At 45.4% G+C, this 17,486-nt stretch overlaps 1 protein-coding gene and 2 pseudogenes across 1 annotated transcript; all 3 read left to right on the top strand.

The window, feature by feature from the left end:
* The first annotated feature begins 1,406 nt into the window (after positions 1-1,406).
* Positions 1,407-2,365, top strand: LOC130862317 (60S acidic ribosomal protein P0-like; annotated as a pseudogene).
* Positions 2,366-2,709: 344 nt separating this feature from the next.
* On the top strand, positions 2,710-5,176 carry LOC130861977 (glyceraldehyde-3-phosphate dehydrogenase-like; annotated as a pseudogene).
* Positions 5,177-11,699: 6,523 nt separating this feature from the next.
* LOC130862159 (phosphatidylethanolamine-binding protein 2-like) lies at positions 11,700-12,896 on the top strand. Its single transcript, XM_057751616.1, has one exon. The coding sequence runs from the start codon at positions 12,000-12,002 to the stop codon at positions 12,288-12,290; it is 291 nt and encodes a 96-aa protein (XP_057607599.1). The 5' UTR covers positions 11,700-11,999; the 3' UTR covers positions 12,291-12,896.
* Positions 12,897-17,486: the final 4,590 nt, after the last annotated feature.

Raw genomic sequence — 17,486 nt, 5'->3', positions numbered from 1 at the left:
TTGTAATAGCCAGAACCTGGAAACAACCTAGATGCCCTTCAATGGAAGAATGGATGAAGAAAGTATGGAATATATACATATTAGAGTACTACTCAGCAGTAAAAAACAATGACTTCCTGAATTTTGCAGGCAAATGGACGGAAATAGAAAACACTATCCTGAGTGAGGTGAGCCAGACCCAAAAAGAGGAACATGGGATGTACTCACTCATATTTGGTTTCTAGCCATGAATAGGGGACCTTGAGCCTATTATGCGTGGTCCTAGAGAAGCTAATTACGAAGGTGAACCCAAAGAAAAACATTTAGGCGATGAAAGGAGACAGAGACAAAGACCCACATTGGAGCACCGGACTGAAATCTCAAGGTCCAAATCAAGAGCAGGAGACAGAGCACGAGCAAGGAACTCAGGACCGCGAGGGGTGCACCCACACAATGAGACAATGGGGATGTTCTATCAGGAACTCACCAAGGACAGCTGGCCTGGGTCTGAAAAAGCATGGGATAAAACCGGACTTGCTGAACATAATGGACAATGAGGACTACTGAGAACTCAAGAACAATGGCAATGGGTTTTTGATCCTACTGCTCATACTGGCTTTGTGGGAGCCTAGGCAGTTTGGATGCTCACCTTACTAGACCTGGATGGAGGTGGGTGGTCCTTGGACTTCCCACAGGGCAGGGAACCCGGATTACTCTTAGGGATGATGAGGGAGGGGGACTTGATGGGGGAGGGGGAGGGAAATGGGAGGTGGTGGCGGGGAGAAGGCAGAAATCTTTAATAAATAAATAAACAATAAAAAATAAAAAAGAATAAAATAAATAAATAAAATAAAATAAAAAATAAAAAAAATTTAAAAAAAAAGAAAGGATGAAGTCTGTCAAACCCTTGACATGCGTCACCCAGAGAGAAGATCCAAATTCTTGAAATGTAAGACAAGACATGAAGTATGAAAGAAGGACAAGTAGGATCTAGGGAACCCTGAGTGTGTGTGTGTGTGTGATGTGCATTGACTCTAGAGAGTTGACAATCATGTAAGCAAGAGAGTGCTTGAATCATAAAAGAGACACTAACATTGATAAGATGTTATTAAGCCTACATATCACTTGCTACCTTCCAGCTATTCCACCCTGGGTGTGAGGATCAATTCCAGATGTTACAAAACATGCAAGTGATCAATTTAGGTATAAGATGAAAAGAGAAACACAACTTCTGTTAGCAAGGACATCTAAGGACCAACATAGTGCATGACGGGTCTTTCCATATAATGGAGACCAGTGTTCCTCGAGAAGCATCAAAAAGACACAAGGAAAGATCATTGCAAACAGAGTCTTGAGCTCGCCAGGCATCCTTGTTAGAGTGACATCATCTTTAAACCCTGCATGGCAATCCCTGATGCCCTACCATGATGCCCAGGGAAGACAGGACAACCTGGAAGTTGAACTACTTCATTAAGATCATCCAGCTTTTGAATGATTATCCAAAATGCTTCACTGTAGAAGCAGACAATGTGGGCTCCAAGGAAATGCAGCAGATCTATATGTCCCTGTGAAGGAAGACTGTGGTGCTGATGGGCAAGAACACAATGATGCAGAAGGGCATCTGGGGTGTGGGGCATCTGAGAACCACCCAGCTCTGGAGAAACTGCTGCCTCATATCTGGGGGAATGTGGACTTTGTGTTCACCAAGGAGAATCTCACTGAGATTAGGGACATGCTTCTGGCCAACAAAGTGCCAGCTGTTGCCTGTGCTGGTGCCATTGCCCCAAACGAGGCCACTGTGCCAGCCCAGAACACTGGTCTGGGGCCCAAGAAGACCTCTTTTTTTCCAGGCTTTAGGCATCACTACTAAAATCTCCAGGGGCACCATTGAAATTCTGAGTGATGCGCAGCTAATAAAAACTGGAGACAAAGTAGGAGCCAGTGAAGCCACACTGCTGGACATGCTGAACATCTCCCCCTTCTCCTTTGAGCTGATCATCCAGCAGGTGTTTGATGATGGCAGCATTTACAACCCAGAAGTGCTTGACATCACAGAGCAGACTCTGCACTCTTGCTTTCTAGAGGGTGTCCAAAATGTTGCTAGTGTTTGTCTGCAGACTGGTTATCCAGCTGTTGCTTCAGTATCACACTCTAACATCTGTGGTTACAAGCGGGTTCTGGCTCTGTCTGTGGGGACTGAGTACATCTTCCTACTTGCTGAAAGGTCAAGGCCTTCTTGGCTGATCCATCTGCATTTGTGGCTGCTGCCCCTACGGCCACTGCCACCACTGCTGCTCCTGCTACTGCTGCAGCCCCAGCCAAGGCTGAAGCCAAGGAAGAGTTGAAGGAATCAGATGAGGATGTGGGATTTGTTCTCTTTGACTGATCCTCTCAAAGCAACCAACTCAGAAAACTTAATCTGAGAAATATGGAAATAAAAGCTTACTTTTGTTAAAAGAAAAACCACAAAGAAACAAAACAGGTTTGAGTGTACTCCAATGTCCTTGATGAATATCCACTTATACATCTGTTATCAGATTTCTTACTTCTTCACACTAAGTCAACCAACACATTACAGTGAAAGTTTCCTGTTCACAGAGAGTTCAACAGGGAATCCTAGGACAATTCTATGGGAAAACTATTTAGCAAGTATGTAAGGAGAACAACTGAAGAAGTCCACAGTCAGCCACAAAACATCAACTTTTGTCATTCTCTAAAGAAGAAATAGACATGAGGTTCATACTGTAAGCCCCTGGTTCCAGAGAAATGGTGACTAGAGCTGTGGATCAGTAGCTGGAACCTTAACTGAAATGGGGGATATTGGGGCAGACACAAGGTGAAGCTGTAATGTCACAGAGCACATGAAAATAATCCCAGGTTACTGTATACATCTATAGAAGTATTATAGAGGATTCCTTATTTCACACAGATAAGGTTTAAAATAAAATTAAACCAAAGTAAAACATGACAAAACATTTTAAACAGAACAATTAAGCAAAATGAACACATAAGCAGAACACATAAGCCTCAACAAAAAGTATTGAGTGTATGTATTAAGAAGAACAACTAAACACAAAATTCAACCAACAAAGAGGAAATTTCCCAATGTCAAGGTCCAAGAGATTAGGAGATTCCAGTTTATCAGGTCAAGTGTAGAAGTCCAGGTGCTCTCTATTCAACAAGAGTTTCTCTGCAGCATTAAGACAAACCGCAGTCTGCTGAAGGGCCTTATAGGAAGAGATTTCGATAACTTCTCACAAAGGCCTTTTGTGATGTCACAGTAAGGAATGGGCCAGTAACAGCAAATGGCCCAAAAGATGATTCTCTACCGAGCTCCAGAGCAAATTCCCAACAAGAAACAACTTAAATGACAAAGAATAACCTTCCTCTCAGGCTCTCACAGGACAGGGAGGGATGGAAGACGAGGAGCAGGGGACTTGGGAAGATAGGTCTAAAGCATTTGGATACAGGACTTTGGCAGGTCCCTGGTGCATCCAGTCACACAATTATTTCTGATACCCTGGGCTTTCATGACTTCCCCAAACTACACCTCCCTGCTAGAGCCCAGACATTCAAACACATGATAAGGTGTTAGACCATTCTTGTCAAACCTGAGCAGGACACTTTGACTTTAAGAACATAGTAAGCAGGTAACATAGTAACAAGGAACAAGTGCCATAGTAACAAGGTAGACAGACTCAGCAACTCTGTGCTGACCTTTGCTAGGGACACAGGTATGGACTAGTTAGAGAGTGAACCTATGGTCTGCCCCAATGCCCTTTGCACTAGGATGCTGTGTTCTCTAAGTATTCTGACTACACTTCACATATTCAATTCCTTTATCTAAAACTCCTATAGATGGTCATCTAAAGGATGCTAGCCTTCCCTGACACTGGGATGCTGTAATGAAATGGACTTACCTCATGACACACATGACATGTCTTTGGTTCTTTTTTTTTTTTTTTTTTGGTTTTTTGAGACAGGGTTTCTCTGTGGTTTTGGAGCCTGTCCTGGAACTAGCTCTTGTAGATCAGGCTGGTCTCGAACTCACAGAGATCCGCCTGCCTCTGCCTCCCGAGTGCTGGGATTAAAGGCACGCGCCACCACCGCCCGGCTTCTTTGGTTCTTTTTGCAGTGCTGTAGGATGCAACATAGCAAGTATGGAAGATAGTTATCAGGATAGATGAGCATTTAAGTGCTTCAAAGGGTTTATGGGATAATAGCACACGTAGATATGATAATCATTCACATATTCACGAAATATCTGGCTTTTTACAGCTTGTACATACTAATAAAACTTTGAAAGCCAAAAATAAATTAATTAAAAAATTACAAGGAATCATGTTTAAGAACTGAAATATGGGAATAGTATCAACGGGAAGGCCATCACCATCTTCCAGGAGCGAGATCCCGCCAACATCAAATGGTGGGATGCTGGCACAGAGTATGTTGTGGAGTCGACTGGTGTCTTCACCACCATGGAGAAGGCTGGGGTCCACTTAAAGGGTGGGGCCAAAAGGGTCATCATCTCCGCCCCTTCTGCCGATGCCCCCATGTTTGTGATGGGTGTGAACCATGACAAGTATGACAATTCCCTCAAGATTGTCAGTAACGTTTCCTGTACCACCAACTGCTTATCCCCTTTGGCCAAGGTCATTCATGACAATTTTGGCATTGTGGATTCGTGACCACAGTCCATGCCATCACAGCCACCCAGAAGACTGTGGATGGCCCCTCTGGGAAGCTGTGGCGAGATGGCCATGGTGCTGCCCAGAACATCGTCCCTGCATCCACTGGCGCTGCCAAGGCTGTGTGCAAAGTCATCCCAGAGCTGAACGAGAAGCTCAAGGGCATGGCCTTCCGCTTTTCTGCCCCCAATGTGTCTGTTGTCTATCTGACATGCCTCCTGGAGAAAGCTTCCAAGTATGATGAGGTCAAGAAGGTGGTGAAGCAGGCATCCGAGGGCCCACTAAGGGGTATCCTGGGTTACACTGAGGACCAGGTTGTCTCCTGTGACTTTAACAGTGACTCCCACTCTTCCACCTTCGATGCTGGAGCTGGCATTGCTCTCAATGACAACTTTGTAAAGCTCGTTTTCTGGTACGACAATGAATTCGGCAACAGCAACAGAGTGGTGGACCTCATGGCCTACATGGCCTCCAAAGAGTAAGAAGCCCACCCTGGACCACCCATCCCAGCAGGGATACAGCAAGAGAGAGGCCCTCGGCTGCTGAGCAGTCCCTATCCTAACTAACCCTTGACACTGAGCATCTCTCTCACAGTTTCCAAACCAGACCCCCAGAATAGCAGGAGGGGCTTAGGGAGCCCTACTCTCTTGAATACCATCAATAAAGTTCATTGCACCCCTAAAAAAAAGAAACTGAATGAATATCACAAATTAAATTTAGAACCAATTCAGAGACATAAATCAAAACCAACAAAACAGGAAGCAAACTCACTGTTCTGTTTGGATGTCAAAGCAAATGAGCAGCATCTGTTTTCATAGATCAGTAATATCAAGGTTTACATGAATCAATGTCTGAGCTCAACAACTCTGCAGCCAACCCAGCAACAGCAAACTCTGCAAAGTGAGAAGCACCAGCCAGGGCCTCATGTGGGCAGAGTCTGCAACTTCTCACAGTGGCTCCAGTGAGGCCATAGGAGGTAATGAACCAATCACAGCTATTCACAACCAAAACTGAAGCAACAAAAATCTTCACCTTCTGTCTCCAAGGACTGCATTGGTTTTCTCACTGCCATGACCAATTCCCTGAGAAAGAGCAACATTTGTTCCATAGACTGTGCTATGGCTCAGACAATCAGGGGACAGGGAAACCATGTTGGGACTTGGGAAGGTGGGTCTGAAGCAGCTGCTCACATGGCTTTTTTATGTCCTGTTGCCTCTAATGACTCCATTTTCCCTGCTGGGTTCCACCACCATAGGGCTTTACAACCTCCTGAACAGCAACCCTGTTAGAGACTGGAAATCCAGAGACTTGAGACGATGTGAAACCTCCCCCACACAAACCTTGAGGACATCTGGACTTTAATAACAGCTGCAGTACCTAGAGTGGACTCAGTTGGCTTTGGGCTACCCAGGGTTAGAGACAGGGCTATGGACTAGATAGTGAACACACAAGCTTCCTCAAGGCCCTTTTCACTCAGATCCTCAAATTCTCTGATGACTCCAACTACTGCAGCCCTCTTCATCTCTACCCTCATGGCACTTAGTTCCTTTCCCTTAAACTCATAGTTGTGGGCAGAGAAAGGATGACGACCTGTCTGTGACACTGCAAGGCCATGAGGAAATTGTCTTCCCTCAAGACTTTCCAGAGCATGTTTTGTTTAATGAGTAGCATGGTGAGCAGGAGAAAATTCTTAACGTGATAAGGGAATTTACAACCACAGGGAAATGCTGAGAGAAGTAACAAGGCAGGTGTGTATGCTCCAAACACACGACCAAACCAAATCCCTTATCTTTTACAGCTAAGTTAAGAAAACTTAACATAAAGAAATAAACCAATGTACAAAATGTTAAAGATGAATGTGTAGAGCATAGTAGAAAATGATTGATAATAAAATAAACTGAAGCACAGACACTAAATTTAAACCACATCAGTCAAAATTCAGGCACAAACCCGACCCCATTGGGAAGCACACTCACAATGTCCAGGTCAGTGGTGATCACAGATATTTAGTTCCAAAAACAAACAACAAATATCAAAGTCTCTCAAGACCTAAGTCCTGATTCAAGTCCTCTGCAGCCAGCCAACAGTTTCACTGCATTCGAAGGACAAGATCTAGGCCTAGCTGGTGACTAATATGGGTGGACCTCTCTTATTCATCCCAGTGGTTCTTTGTGAGGTCACAGAACCATGGACCAATCAGAGTTGATCAGAAGCCATCATTGCTTTGGAGTTCTTTTCTCATGGCTCCTCCCACATTGATGCCAAGACTCAGTGTAAGAGAGGTAGAGGTTAATTTTGGCTCAGGCTTTAAGAGGATCAGAACAGCATGGTGGTGGCTCAGCTGGTGGCACTAGCAGCAGGGCCTCAGGCAACTGCTTTCACTGATAGATATCTCCTCACCCTCGAGCCTATTTAAAAATCCTTGCTATCATGGCCACTCCTGAAATTCTTTTTAGTGTCAAAACCACAAATCCCAATTTGTCCTGAGTCAAGATTCCTAAAAGCTTATGGTACTCCTTAGACTGCTGAGGATGACAATGTAAAACTAGGTCTTGTCCAACAGAGGAATCTAAAACGGCTGAAAGACACTTAAGGAAATGTTCAACATCTTTAGTCATCAGAGAAATGCAAATCAAAGCAACTCTGAGATTCCATATTACACCTGTAAGAATGGCCAAGGTCAAAAACACTGATGACAACTTATGCTGGAGAGGATGTGGGGAAAAGGGAAAACTCCTGCATTGCTAGTGGGAATGCAAGCTGGTACAGCCCTTTTGGATGTCAGTGTGGTGATTTCTTAGAAAATTAGGAAACAAACTTCCTCAAGACCCAGTATTACCACATTGGGGTATGTATCTAAAGGATGCTCAATCATGCCACAAGGACATGTGCTCAACTATATTCATATCAGCATTGTTGTCATTGTCAGAACCTGGAAACAATCTCAATGCCCTTTGACCAAAGAATCAATGAGGAAAATGTGGTACATTTACACAATGGAGTATTACATAGCAGAAAAATATAAGGACAGCTTGAATTTTGCAGGAAAATGAATGGAGATAGAAAACATTATTTTGAGTGAGTTAACCCAGACACAGAAAAACAATTATCACATGTTCTCACTCATAAGTGGTTTATAAATATAAAGCAAAGAAAGCCAGCCTACAAACCACAATCCCAGAGAACTTAGATAACAATGCGGATACTAAGAGAGACATACATAGATGATATAATCTATGTGGAAAGTAGAAAGTAGAAAAAGACATGATCTTCTGAGTAAATTGAGAACATGGAGACCTTGGGGGAGGGTTGAAGGCGGAAAGGAGAGAGATGGAGGGGAACAGAGAAAAATGTAAAGCTCAATAAATATCAATAAAAAATGTCACTTCAATGGCTGACCTTTCTTGGGGCTTATGTTAAAATCCATCTTGAAAAATTGGTGCTGAGTTGCCCTGACTGTCATGGACTGATCTATCATGTGAGTGTGGGCTACAAAACAAGTTCCAGGACAGCCAGGACTATTATACAGAGAAACCCTCTCTTGAAAAAAAAAACAAAAAAACAAAGAAAGAAGAGAGAAAAGGAAGGAAGGAAGAGTTACTGCCTGGTCAAGAGAATAGAATGTCTGTTTAGAGTCCAAATATCCCAGGTGGATGGTGTCAGCATGGCCAAGGGGTCACCCTAGAAAGAAGTGTTCCCTTAAGCCATGCTAGAGGTCAAATGATTTTACCATTAATAAAGTTGTACTGTCCCATCCCAGAACCCTGCTGTCCAGCACAGCATCTTACCATGTGCAGCCATGCTGGTTCATATGCCTGCCCACTTTCCTGAAATACTCAGAACTTGTCACTTTTCTTTTCTTTTCTTTCTCTTTCTGATCTAAACTCTTCCACATCACCTGCTTACTCCTCTAAGCTCTCCTTCCTGCCATGCAGCTGTCTGTCCTGTGTCTGACCTCCATGGAGAACAGGATTGTATTCCCCACCCTCCAGTCTCTATTCTCTTCAATGCGGTGTTTTTCTGTTAAGTTGGAATAAAATTTTTCTTGATTAATAAAAAAAAGACTCCTACACTCTCATCCACATTGCATTTGGGGATCAGATGGAACAAAAGTGAATTTTTCAGGGGGCATCATCATAATAGTTGATTCCTCAGATACACAATGCCTGACCCAGGAATTTAGACTGTTAATTGTTTTTACATTTTCTTACAAAACCTGTGCCCACTTAAAATTTTCATTCATTTTTAGTACAATAAAATATTTTTAATATTTATTACATATTGGTATGAAGAAATCAAATGCATGTGTTCATATTTAAATGTGATTAATGATTTTAAGAGGCCTGGGGACTCCTGATGAGAGAGCTTATACAGTGGTTCTCAACCTTCCTGATGTTGTGACCCTTTAATGTAGTTTGTCATGTTGTGGTGACCCCCAAACATACGATTGTTCTCCTTGTTACCTCATAGCATAATTTTGCTCCTGTTATGAATCATAAACATCAGAGTGCTCTGATGGTCTTGGCTGACCTCTGTGGAAGCGCTGTTTCACTTCCCAAAGGCCTTGACACACAAGGCTAAAATCCCTGGCTTGCTGGGTAGAGACGCTTGATGCTGAGCCTAACAACCAGAATTGGATCTCCAGGACCCAGAAGATTAAGGGAAGAATTAATCCCCACAAGTCATTCTCTCTCTCTCTCTCTCTCTCTCTCTCTCTCTCTCTCTCTCTCTCACACACACACACACAAACACACACAGGACAGACACACGCACATGCTTATAGTGTTTTTCCTGCATGTATGTACATATACCACCTGTGTGCCTTGTTCCTGCAGAGGTCAGAAGAAGGCATCAGATCCCCATGGACTAGAGTAAGCCACCATGTAGGTTTGGGGATTGAACCTGAGCCAACTTTCCAGTCCCACCCTATACTTTTAAAAGTCTAATAAAATAGAGGCTTGGGGGTCAGCAGTTAAGAGCATTTGCTGCTCTTGCAGAGCACCTGGATTTGGTTTACAGCACCCATGTGGCAGCCATGTGTAAATCCACATTCATGGGACCCAGTGCTTTCTTCTGGTCTCTGAGGGCATCAGACACACACAAGAAGCATGCACACACACACACACGCACACTCACATAAGACCTGCAAAATCACTAATACTGGTCTTAGCATCAGCATTTCCTCATGACGGAATATAGTGTCCTGAGCCTTCTTTTGAAGATGCTGACTGGAAACTGGAGTTGGTCCTTCATCTTTGGTGAAGGTTTAGAGAGGACACAGAGGACAAGGGTGAAGAACAGCACAAAGCCTGTGCAGATGACATCAGGACCCTCTGACATGCTGTGATTGAGGAGCTTGCTGTAAGGATCCACAGCTCAGATGCTGTCCTTTGCAGGACTGAGCCAGCCAACTTCAGGACTCCAGGGACATCCTCAGGGAGCCTGGGATGGATGTTTAGTATAAATCATGTTATGTGCATACAGGGGCCATAATTTAATAAGGCTCTGTTTAATCTGGAAATAATCTGTTCATAGTATGTAGGTTGTGTAAATGTGCGGGTCATACAACTCTTGCTCTCTCATCTCAGTGCTCTCAGGTTGTGGGAACACGGGACTAAAGCAGAGTGGTCAAGCCTTTCTGTGTCTTCCCTTCCTTGTCAGGCACATGTGTAGTTCATAGACATACATGTAGATAAAAAAATTAATAGACATAAAATAAATCTAAAAAGAACACATATATTGAGGTGATATTTTGTTTGTGCTCTAACAAATAAAGCTTGCCTGAAGATCAGAGGGCAGAGCTAGCCACAGAGGTCTTGAAGTCTGTATAGACAGACAGGAAGTGATATGGCTGGGCAGAGAGAGAAATATAAGCCATGGGAAACAGGATCTCAGCTCTTTTTTTTTTTTGGCTGAGGAGTTAACAAGGTAAGACTTGGCTGTGACTTGCTCCTTTGTTGCTCTGATCTTTCACCATTTACCCTGATATCTGACTCTGGGTTTGTTTTATTAAGACAAATTAGAATTCATACTACATATATAGTCAGGTATAGCCACATATGCCGGTCAGGAGGAGGGTGTATTTGAGGACAGCCTGAATTAAATTGTGAGGACCTGTCTCTAAAAACCAAGAAGAATGGGTCAAGAGAGAGACAGCATCAGAGATGGCAGTAGGAGGAAGTGGGAAAGTGCCATTAAAGGCTTCAGTGAGGGGTGAAGCCTAAGCAGTCAACTGAGGGAGGGAAAGGGAACGTGTAGGGTCTGGGGGAGAAGCACTGCAAGCAAAGGGGACACCCTGAAATTGACCTCGGGGATAAAGGGGAGGAACACCTCAAAGCAGCTTTGGGGGCCACTGAAACTTGTTCTAACACTAGAAAGGTAAACATCAGCTTTATCATCCTTGAGGCATGGGCAGAAAAATAGAACACCTCTGGCCTGGGTGGGTACTTGGCATTTCATCATCCAAAATTAGAATTTAGTAAGCCAACCTACATTTGGAATGCCATCTTTATTCTCTCAGTACTCCTGAGGCAGAAGCCAGTGAAACACTGTGTTTGAAGTCAGCCTGGTCTACATAAGGAGTTCTGGTCTTGCTAAGAGTACACAGCAAGACTCTGTCTCAAATACGAGGGGGCTGGAGAATGGCTCAATAGTTAAACTTCTCTTACAGAAAACCTGAGTTCAAGCCCCAGTACCCACCTTAGGCAGTTCATAACTGCCTTTAACCCTAGCTCTCAGAGAACCAACATCTCTTGTCTCTGCAGGGACCAGACCAACATGCACATACCCCCACCACACATATACATACCCCCACCACACACAGAGGGGGGAAGGGGAGCACATATAATTTAAAATTAAGATAAGTGGGTTGGTGGTAGTGCACAGTTTTAGTCCCAGCTCTTGGAAGGCAGACGCAAGGGGATCTCTGAGTTCAAGGGCCAGCCTCATCTATAGACTGAGTGCCAGGACTGGCAGGGATACACAGAGAAACCCTGTCTTGAAAAACCAAAAACTAGGCACTCGGGACTTAGCGCGTGAGTCTTCGTCCTCGTTGTCGCCATGCCCGCCGACATCAGCCAGTGGTCCGGGCCGCTGAGCCTGCAGGAGGTGGAGGAGCGCCCTCAGCACGCACTGCGGGTCGCCTATGCCGGGATGGAGGTGGACGAGCTGGGTAAAGTGCTGACGCCCACCTAGGTTCAGAATAGGCCCAGCAGCATTTCGTGGGATGGCCTTGACCCAGGGAAACTCTACACCCTGGTCCTCACCGACCCGGATGCTCACAGCAGGAAGGACCCCAAATTCAGGGAGTGGCACCATTTTCTGGTGGTCAACATGAAGGGCAATGACATCAGCAGCGGCAAGGTCCTCCCTGATTACGTGGGCTCTGGGCCTCCCAGTGGCACAGGCCTCCACCGCTACGTCTGGCTGGTGTACGAACAGGACAAGCCACTGAACTGTGATGAACCCATCCTCAGCAACAGGTCAGGAGATCATCGCGGCAAGTTCAAGGTGGCGGCCTTCCGCAAGAAGTATCACCTGGGAGCCCCGGTGGCGGGCACATGTTACCAGGCGGAGTGGGACGACTACGTGCCCAAGCTGTATGAGCAGCTCTCTGGGAAATAGAGGCGCGTGGAGGCCAGCGGTCCTGGGGACCCCCACAGTATTGTTGAGTTGTACAAAGCATGCTGTTTCTCCTCCTTCCTTCCTACCCCCTCGCAGGGAGTCCTGAGCTGTGCTAGGATAGAGGTGTAGGGTGACTTCCCACTGCCCATCCTTAGGATTCTAATAATCGTATCCAGGTTTGTGTTTGCTCGAATTTAGTCTCCATCTAGGGGGTGTTTGGTGTTCTGATGGAGTCCTTGTATTGTTAATTTAAGATTTGCAACTCTGAAAAGTAAAGACACTCTGCCCCATGTGAGGGTGAGGGCTAGTGTTGTCTGTACGTGGTTTGACAAGGACTTGCCCAGAACCAGGCATGGTGGCATCTTCTGAGATGTGTTTTTAAAGTTCTGTCCCCAACTGGGACAACACAAGGCTTCCATTTCAGCTGGGGCAGGCGGCTGCACAGGTGTTGGTGTCCTGTAGCTCTAAAGAACAGGGCTACTGTGCTGAGGCGAGGCCCCAGAGAGAGGGCTAAGTCTTGCTTCTCAGCATGAGTAAAAGTTCCTGGAGTTGCTTGGTGTGTTAATCTTGTCTGTACATCATCAAATAAAAATAAAGGCATTGAATTTAAAAAAAAGAAAAAGAAAAACCAAAAACTAATAAATAAATAAATAAATAAACAAATAAAATCAAATCTTTAAAAAAAGAACCAACAAAGCCTAGAACATACCATACTGTGTATAGGGGAAAATTCAGGCGTGACCTGGTGCCCAGCCTACTTGGCAAACTGTACTTCTAAATAAGAAGCATGGCACACCGTGCTCCTGAAAGCAGAACACTGAATTCTGAAGTCGCTTGAGTAGCCAGCAGTTGGCCTATGAATGAGTCTGTATTCTCCTTGTCTCCTATACTGTGCATCTTGCACGTGAGACCCTGGTGGCATAAACTGTCAATGTCCAGTCAGTGGAAATGCACTAACCAATCACAGATGACAGACTTCTATTATATACGTGGTTGTTCACATGCAGTAGGGCAGACACTGATCCCTGGAGCCCTGTCTGGAGCAGTTTATCTCAGCGCCCATAACAGATTCATGGGCATTTTGGTCTTGGGTGGGGGTGGGGTCACCGCTAAGGATGGCAGGGGTAGTAGCGAAACTGCCTACATGACTACTCTATAATATGTTTAAGGGTTTTATTGACAGAGAGATGGCGTGGGAGCCAGCTGACCTTTGGAAAGCACCACAAGCATCCGGTGTTCAGTTCCCTGCCTCACACCATCTCTCTAGAGTTGTTGCTCATGTCCTGTGCAGTGGTACATGGGAACCAGTCACAGTGTATACTGGTTATTACACTCACAGATGTGGGTGCACATCGTGTAGACAGCTGCCAGCATTTGGGGCATCCACTGCATTGGGCAGCTAGATAAAAGTGATAGAGGAGGGGGAGGGGGTCTTAGAGGGCCAGAGTTATGGGTCATACCTGTGACCCTTAATTACATTCATTTAGGCAAATTCTGTACATCTTTTTGTGTGAGAAAGACCTAGGAAGTTAGAAAATGGAACTGGGAGTTTCTCAGTTTCTCTGAATTCAAACTCTCTGACGTGTGAGTTTCTGTCTCTGGCTATTAGTATCTGTGACCTGTAAGCTTCTGACTCTGTGGGTATCAGTGGAATCTGGGAGTCTTTCTAATAGATGCACAGGTGTTTCTGAGATGGTCACCTAGACCCACTCATTTGGCTTTTACGATGGAGTATGCAGTCTCTTTTGGGGGGTTCTCATGGACAGGTAGGTAGGGTGGTGTTCCTGGGGAGGTTGATCTTCACAGGATAATGGAGGCATACACGATGTTGTTATCCTGCAGGTGTGTGGGGGAGATAAGGCATTAGATAACAGAGCAACTGAGGCTCCCATAAAGCAGCAGCTGCCTCCTGAATGTCCCTCCCACACCTCTGACCTCCAACCTCTGCCTCCATCAAAATCCCTTTAACTCCTTCAGACCTGTGTCTGAATTGCTACCTTGGGGTTCTCTTTGGGGTCCATATGTTGTCCTAGAGAAAAAGGAACATAGAGTTCTGACGTCACGGCATGTGACAGGAAGGGAGACAGATGGCTGGGAGTTCCAAGTTTGAGATGAAGACCTAGGTTACATGGGAGGGACAGGGTGAGAAGGAGAAGACAAAAACACTGAGGGAATGCTTATGTAAGTGTGGGGTCTTGGGAGAAGAAGGCAGAGCCAAGTGTGGAAACTAGAAGATGGCAGAATTCACCTCAGGTTCAACATCCTCATATTTCTCAGTGTTTTCAATGAGTTCCCTGCATAAGAACAAGATGGGCAACATATTAGAGGCTGGAAAAGAAAGAATTAAGACATTGGGTGCTGGGCTGGAGAGATGGCCCAGGGAGTAAAGTGCTTGTCACATAAACGTCAAGTCCTGACTTTAGACCCCAGCATCCGCCCACCTAAAGCTGGATGCTGGAGAAACAGAAACAGGCTGCTAAGTCCCAGGAGTTCACTGGCCAGCCTACACTAACAGATGAGCTCTAGATTCAGTGAAAAACCCTGTCTCAGAAGATGAAGTGGAGGGCTGGAGAGATGGTTCAGTAGACAAAATGCCTGCTTCTCAAACATGAAGACCAAAATTTAGATTCCCAAGGGCTCATGTAAAAATGCTGGGTATAGACATGCAGTAGTGGTGCGTGCCTTTAAACCCAGTACTCAGGAAATAGGGGCAAGGGGATCTCTGTAATTTTGAGGCCAACTTGGTCTACAAAGTGAGTTCCAGGACAGCCAGGGATGTTTACACAGAAAAACCCTGTCTCAGAAAACCAAACCAACAACAAAATATTCTGGGTACAATGTGCCTAGAGGGTAGGGGTGGAGATGGGTGGATCCCTGAAGCTCCTTTTCTGGGCAGCCCAGGCAAACTGATGAGCTTTAGTTAGGAAGAGACCTTACTATAAAGGTCTCAAAACAAATATTAAATAAAGGCGTAAGAAGCTGAGAAGAGTCACAGCATAGACATCTGGCCTCCACATACATGCTTAAGTTCACACAGAATGACAACATAAATGCATGAACACAAAATAGAATGGAGAGCAACTGAGAAAAGACACCATTGATCTCTGGCTTCTACACACATGAGCACATGAGCATGTGCACTGCATGCACACACACACACACACAGAAACATGTAATAACACACAGAGACCTGAGCATGGTGGTGCATGCTTGTATTCTCAGTGCTCAGGAGGTAGAGCCAGTGGAACTCCTGATGTTCACTGGTCAATCAACCAGGTCTAATTGGTGAGTTCCAGACAAGTGTGAAACCTTGTCTCAAATAAAACAAAACAAAACAAAAGCCCAAACTGCAACAACAACAACAAAACCCCAAAAGCCAATGGGGTCTGGTGAAATGGCTTAGTAGATAAAGCCTTACCGTTAAGACTGACAACCTGAGCAGGATGGTGGTGACACACGCTATAATCCCAGCATTTGGGAGGCAGAGGCAGGCAGATCTTAGTGAGTTAGAGGCCAGCCTGGGCCAGCCAGGACACATTCCAAATCTACAGAGAATCCCTGTCTTGAACAACTGAGGGGAGGGGGGGAGACTGACAACCTGATCTCATCCCAGGGATCCACATGTGGAAGGAAAAATATAGCTCTCTGAAGCTGTTCTTTGTCTTCCACATGTGTGCCATATGAAAGTCATACCCACATACACATGCACACAAACAAATAAGTAAAATGTAATAAAAATAATGTTTAAAATGTATGAACTGTATGACTCCTGAGAAAACTCATGCACACACACACACCCCAATGCTATCCTCTTTCATCAACTTGATTAAAACCAGAAGGAAAGTAAGTTTCAGATCTTCTGTGAAGGTTCTCAGGCTAAGTTTGTGGAAGAAGGGACCTGAGATTGGACTGGAGGAAGAGAATCTGGCCAGAGAAACCACAGGGAGAAGAGGGAGGAGCTGGGGATGCAGTGTTGCTCTTAGAGTGCTTGTGTTAATTGCACAAGGTCCTGGGTTCCATCCCCAGCACCTCATAACCCAGCTGTGGTATGATGCCTGTCATTCCAACAGTTGGGAAATGGAAGCCAAAAGGTCAGAAGTTCAAGGTTGTCCTTGGCTACACAGAGAGTTCAAGACCAGCCAGGGCTATATGAGACCCTTTCTCAGAAAAATGGAGAAGGCTCAGAGCAGGCCATGTACAGTAAGGAAAAGAAAAGTCAGGAAAGAAGGGCAGAGAGGTTGGGAGGTGAACAGAAAAGGACAAGAGATGTGGAAGATCTAGAAGAAAGAACTCCTGGGAGCAGGGCTCACTGAGCATAAAGACAGAGAGAAGAAAGGGAAAGATGGGAGAGCTGGTGGAATCCAGGCAGATGTTCCAGGCTGACAGGAACCAGAGCCACAGAGAAGGAAGCATAGGAAATGGAAGGAGAGAAGGAGAAAGACCCATGAGACCTGAGGGTGGGGAATGTCCTGGGAAGGAGACTCCCCGAGACTCTGCTGCACTCCATGTCGGTGTGTGAAGCTGGTGGCCCTGAAGAACATGCCGTCATAGAGGACATGGAGGAAGCAGACAGGATGAGTCAGGGGTGGGAGATGTGAAGAGCCCTGTGTGTGGTTTTCCTTTGTTCTTCTAAGCTATTTGAAGGGGGTGAAGAGATGGCTCAGTGGTCAAGAGCACTGGCTGCTCTTGCAGAGGACAGAATGGCGCGCACCTGGTTGGGGTTTTGGCTTTAGTCCTCTGGCCTGGGGGGAAGAAACAGTGTCAGTATGACATCCGTGCTGATTGTCCATCTGCCTCTCAGCTGTCCTCTATGTTCAGCACCTTCGGAGGACAGGGGAGCGAAGATACCAGCCCAGGCAGTCAGAGAAGAGCCTGGACTACCTCTGCTGGCTGTTGTCCTACACAGCAACCCCTCCCACAAATCTCTGCCAGGTCCAGGTCCAACCCCTGTCTCCTTTGGTTCCTTCACCTTACCTTGAGTTCCCCCTGGCCCCACACCTGCTTGTCTACTCTGTGTTCTCCCGGCTTCCTTTTGTGCCATTAGAAACTGCATACTTCTGGATTGTAGTTTACTCTACTGGTCTATTTATCTTGGTGCATGCTGTGCTGTTTTAATTACTATAGCTCTTTTATTGCCACTTATTTATTATGTGGCAGGGGCTGTGCCTCAGTTTTGTGGAGGTAGAGGGCACCTTG

The sequence above is a fragment of the Chionomys nivalis genome, chromosome 19 (assembly GCF_950005125.1).
Source record: "Chionomys nivalis chromosome 19, mChiNiv1.1, whole genome shotgun sequence".
In the NCBI taxonomy this organism is placed as follows: Eukaryota; Metazoa; Chordata; class Mammalia; order Rodentia; family Cricetidae; genus Chionomys; species Chionomys nivalis.
The sequence above is the reverse complement of the archived record's forward strand: the minus strand, read 5'-3'. Positions and strand labels throughout refer to the sequence as shown.

Bases quoted from the DNA above. Each gene is read 5' to 3' on its own strand.
- LOC130862159 (XM_057751616.1), top strand. From the start codon at position 12,000: ATGAAGGGCAATGACATCAGCAGCGGCAAGGTCCTCCCTGATTACGTG.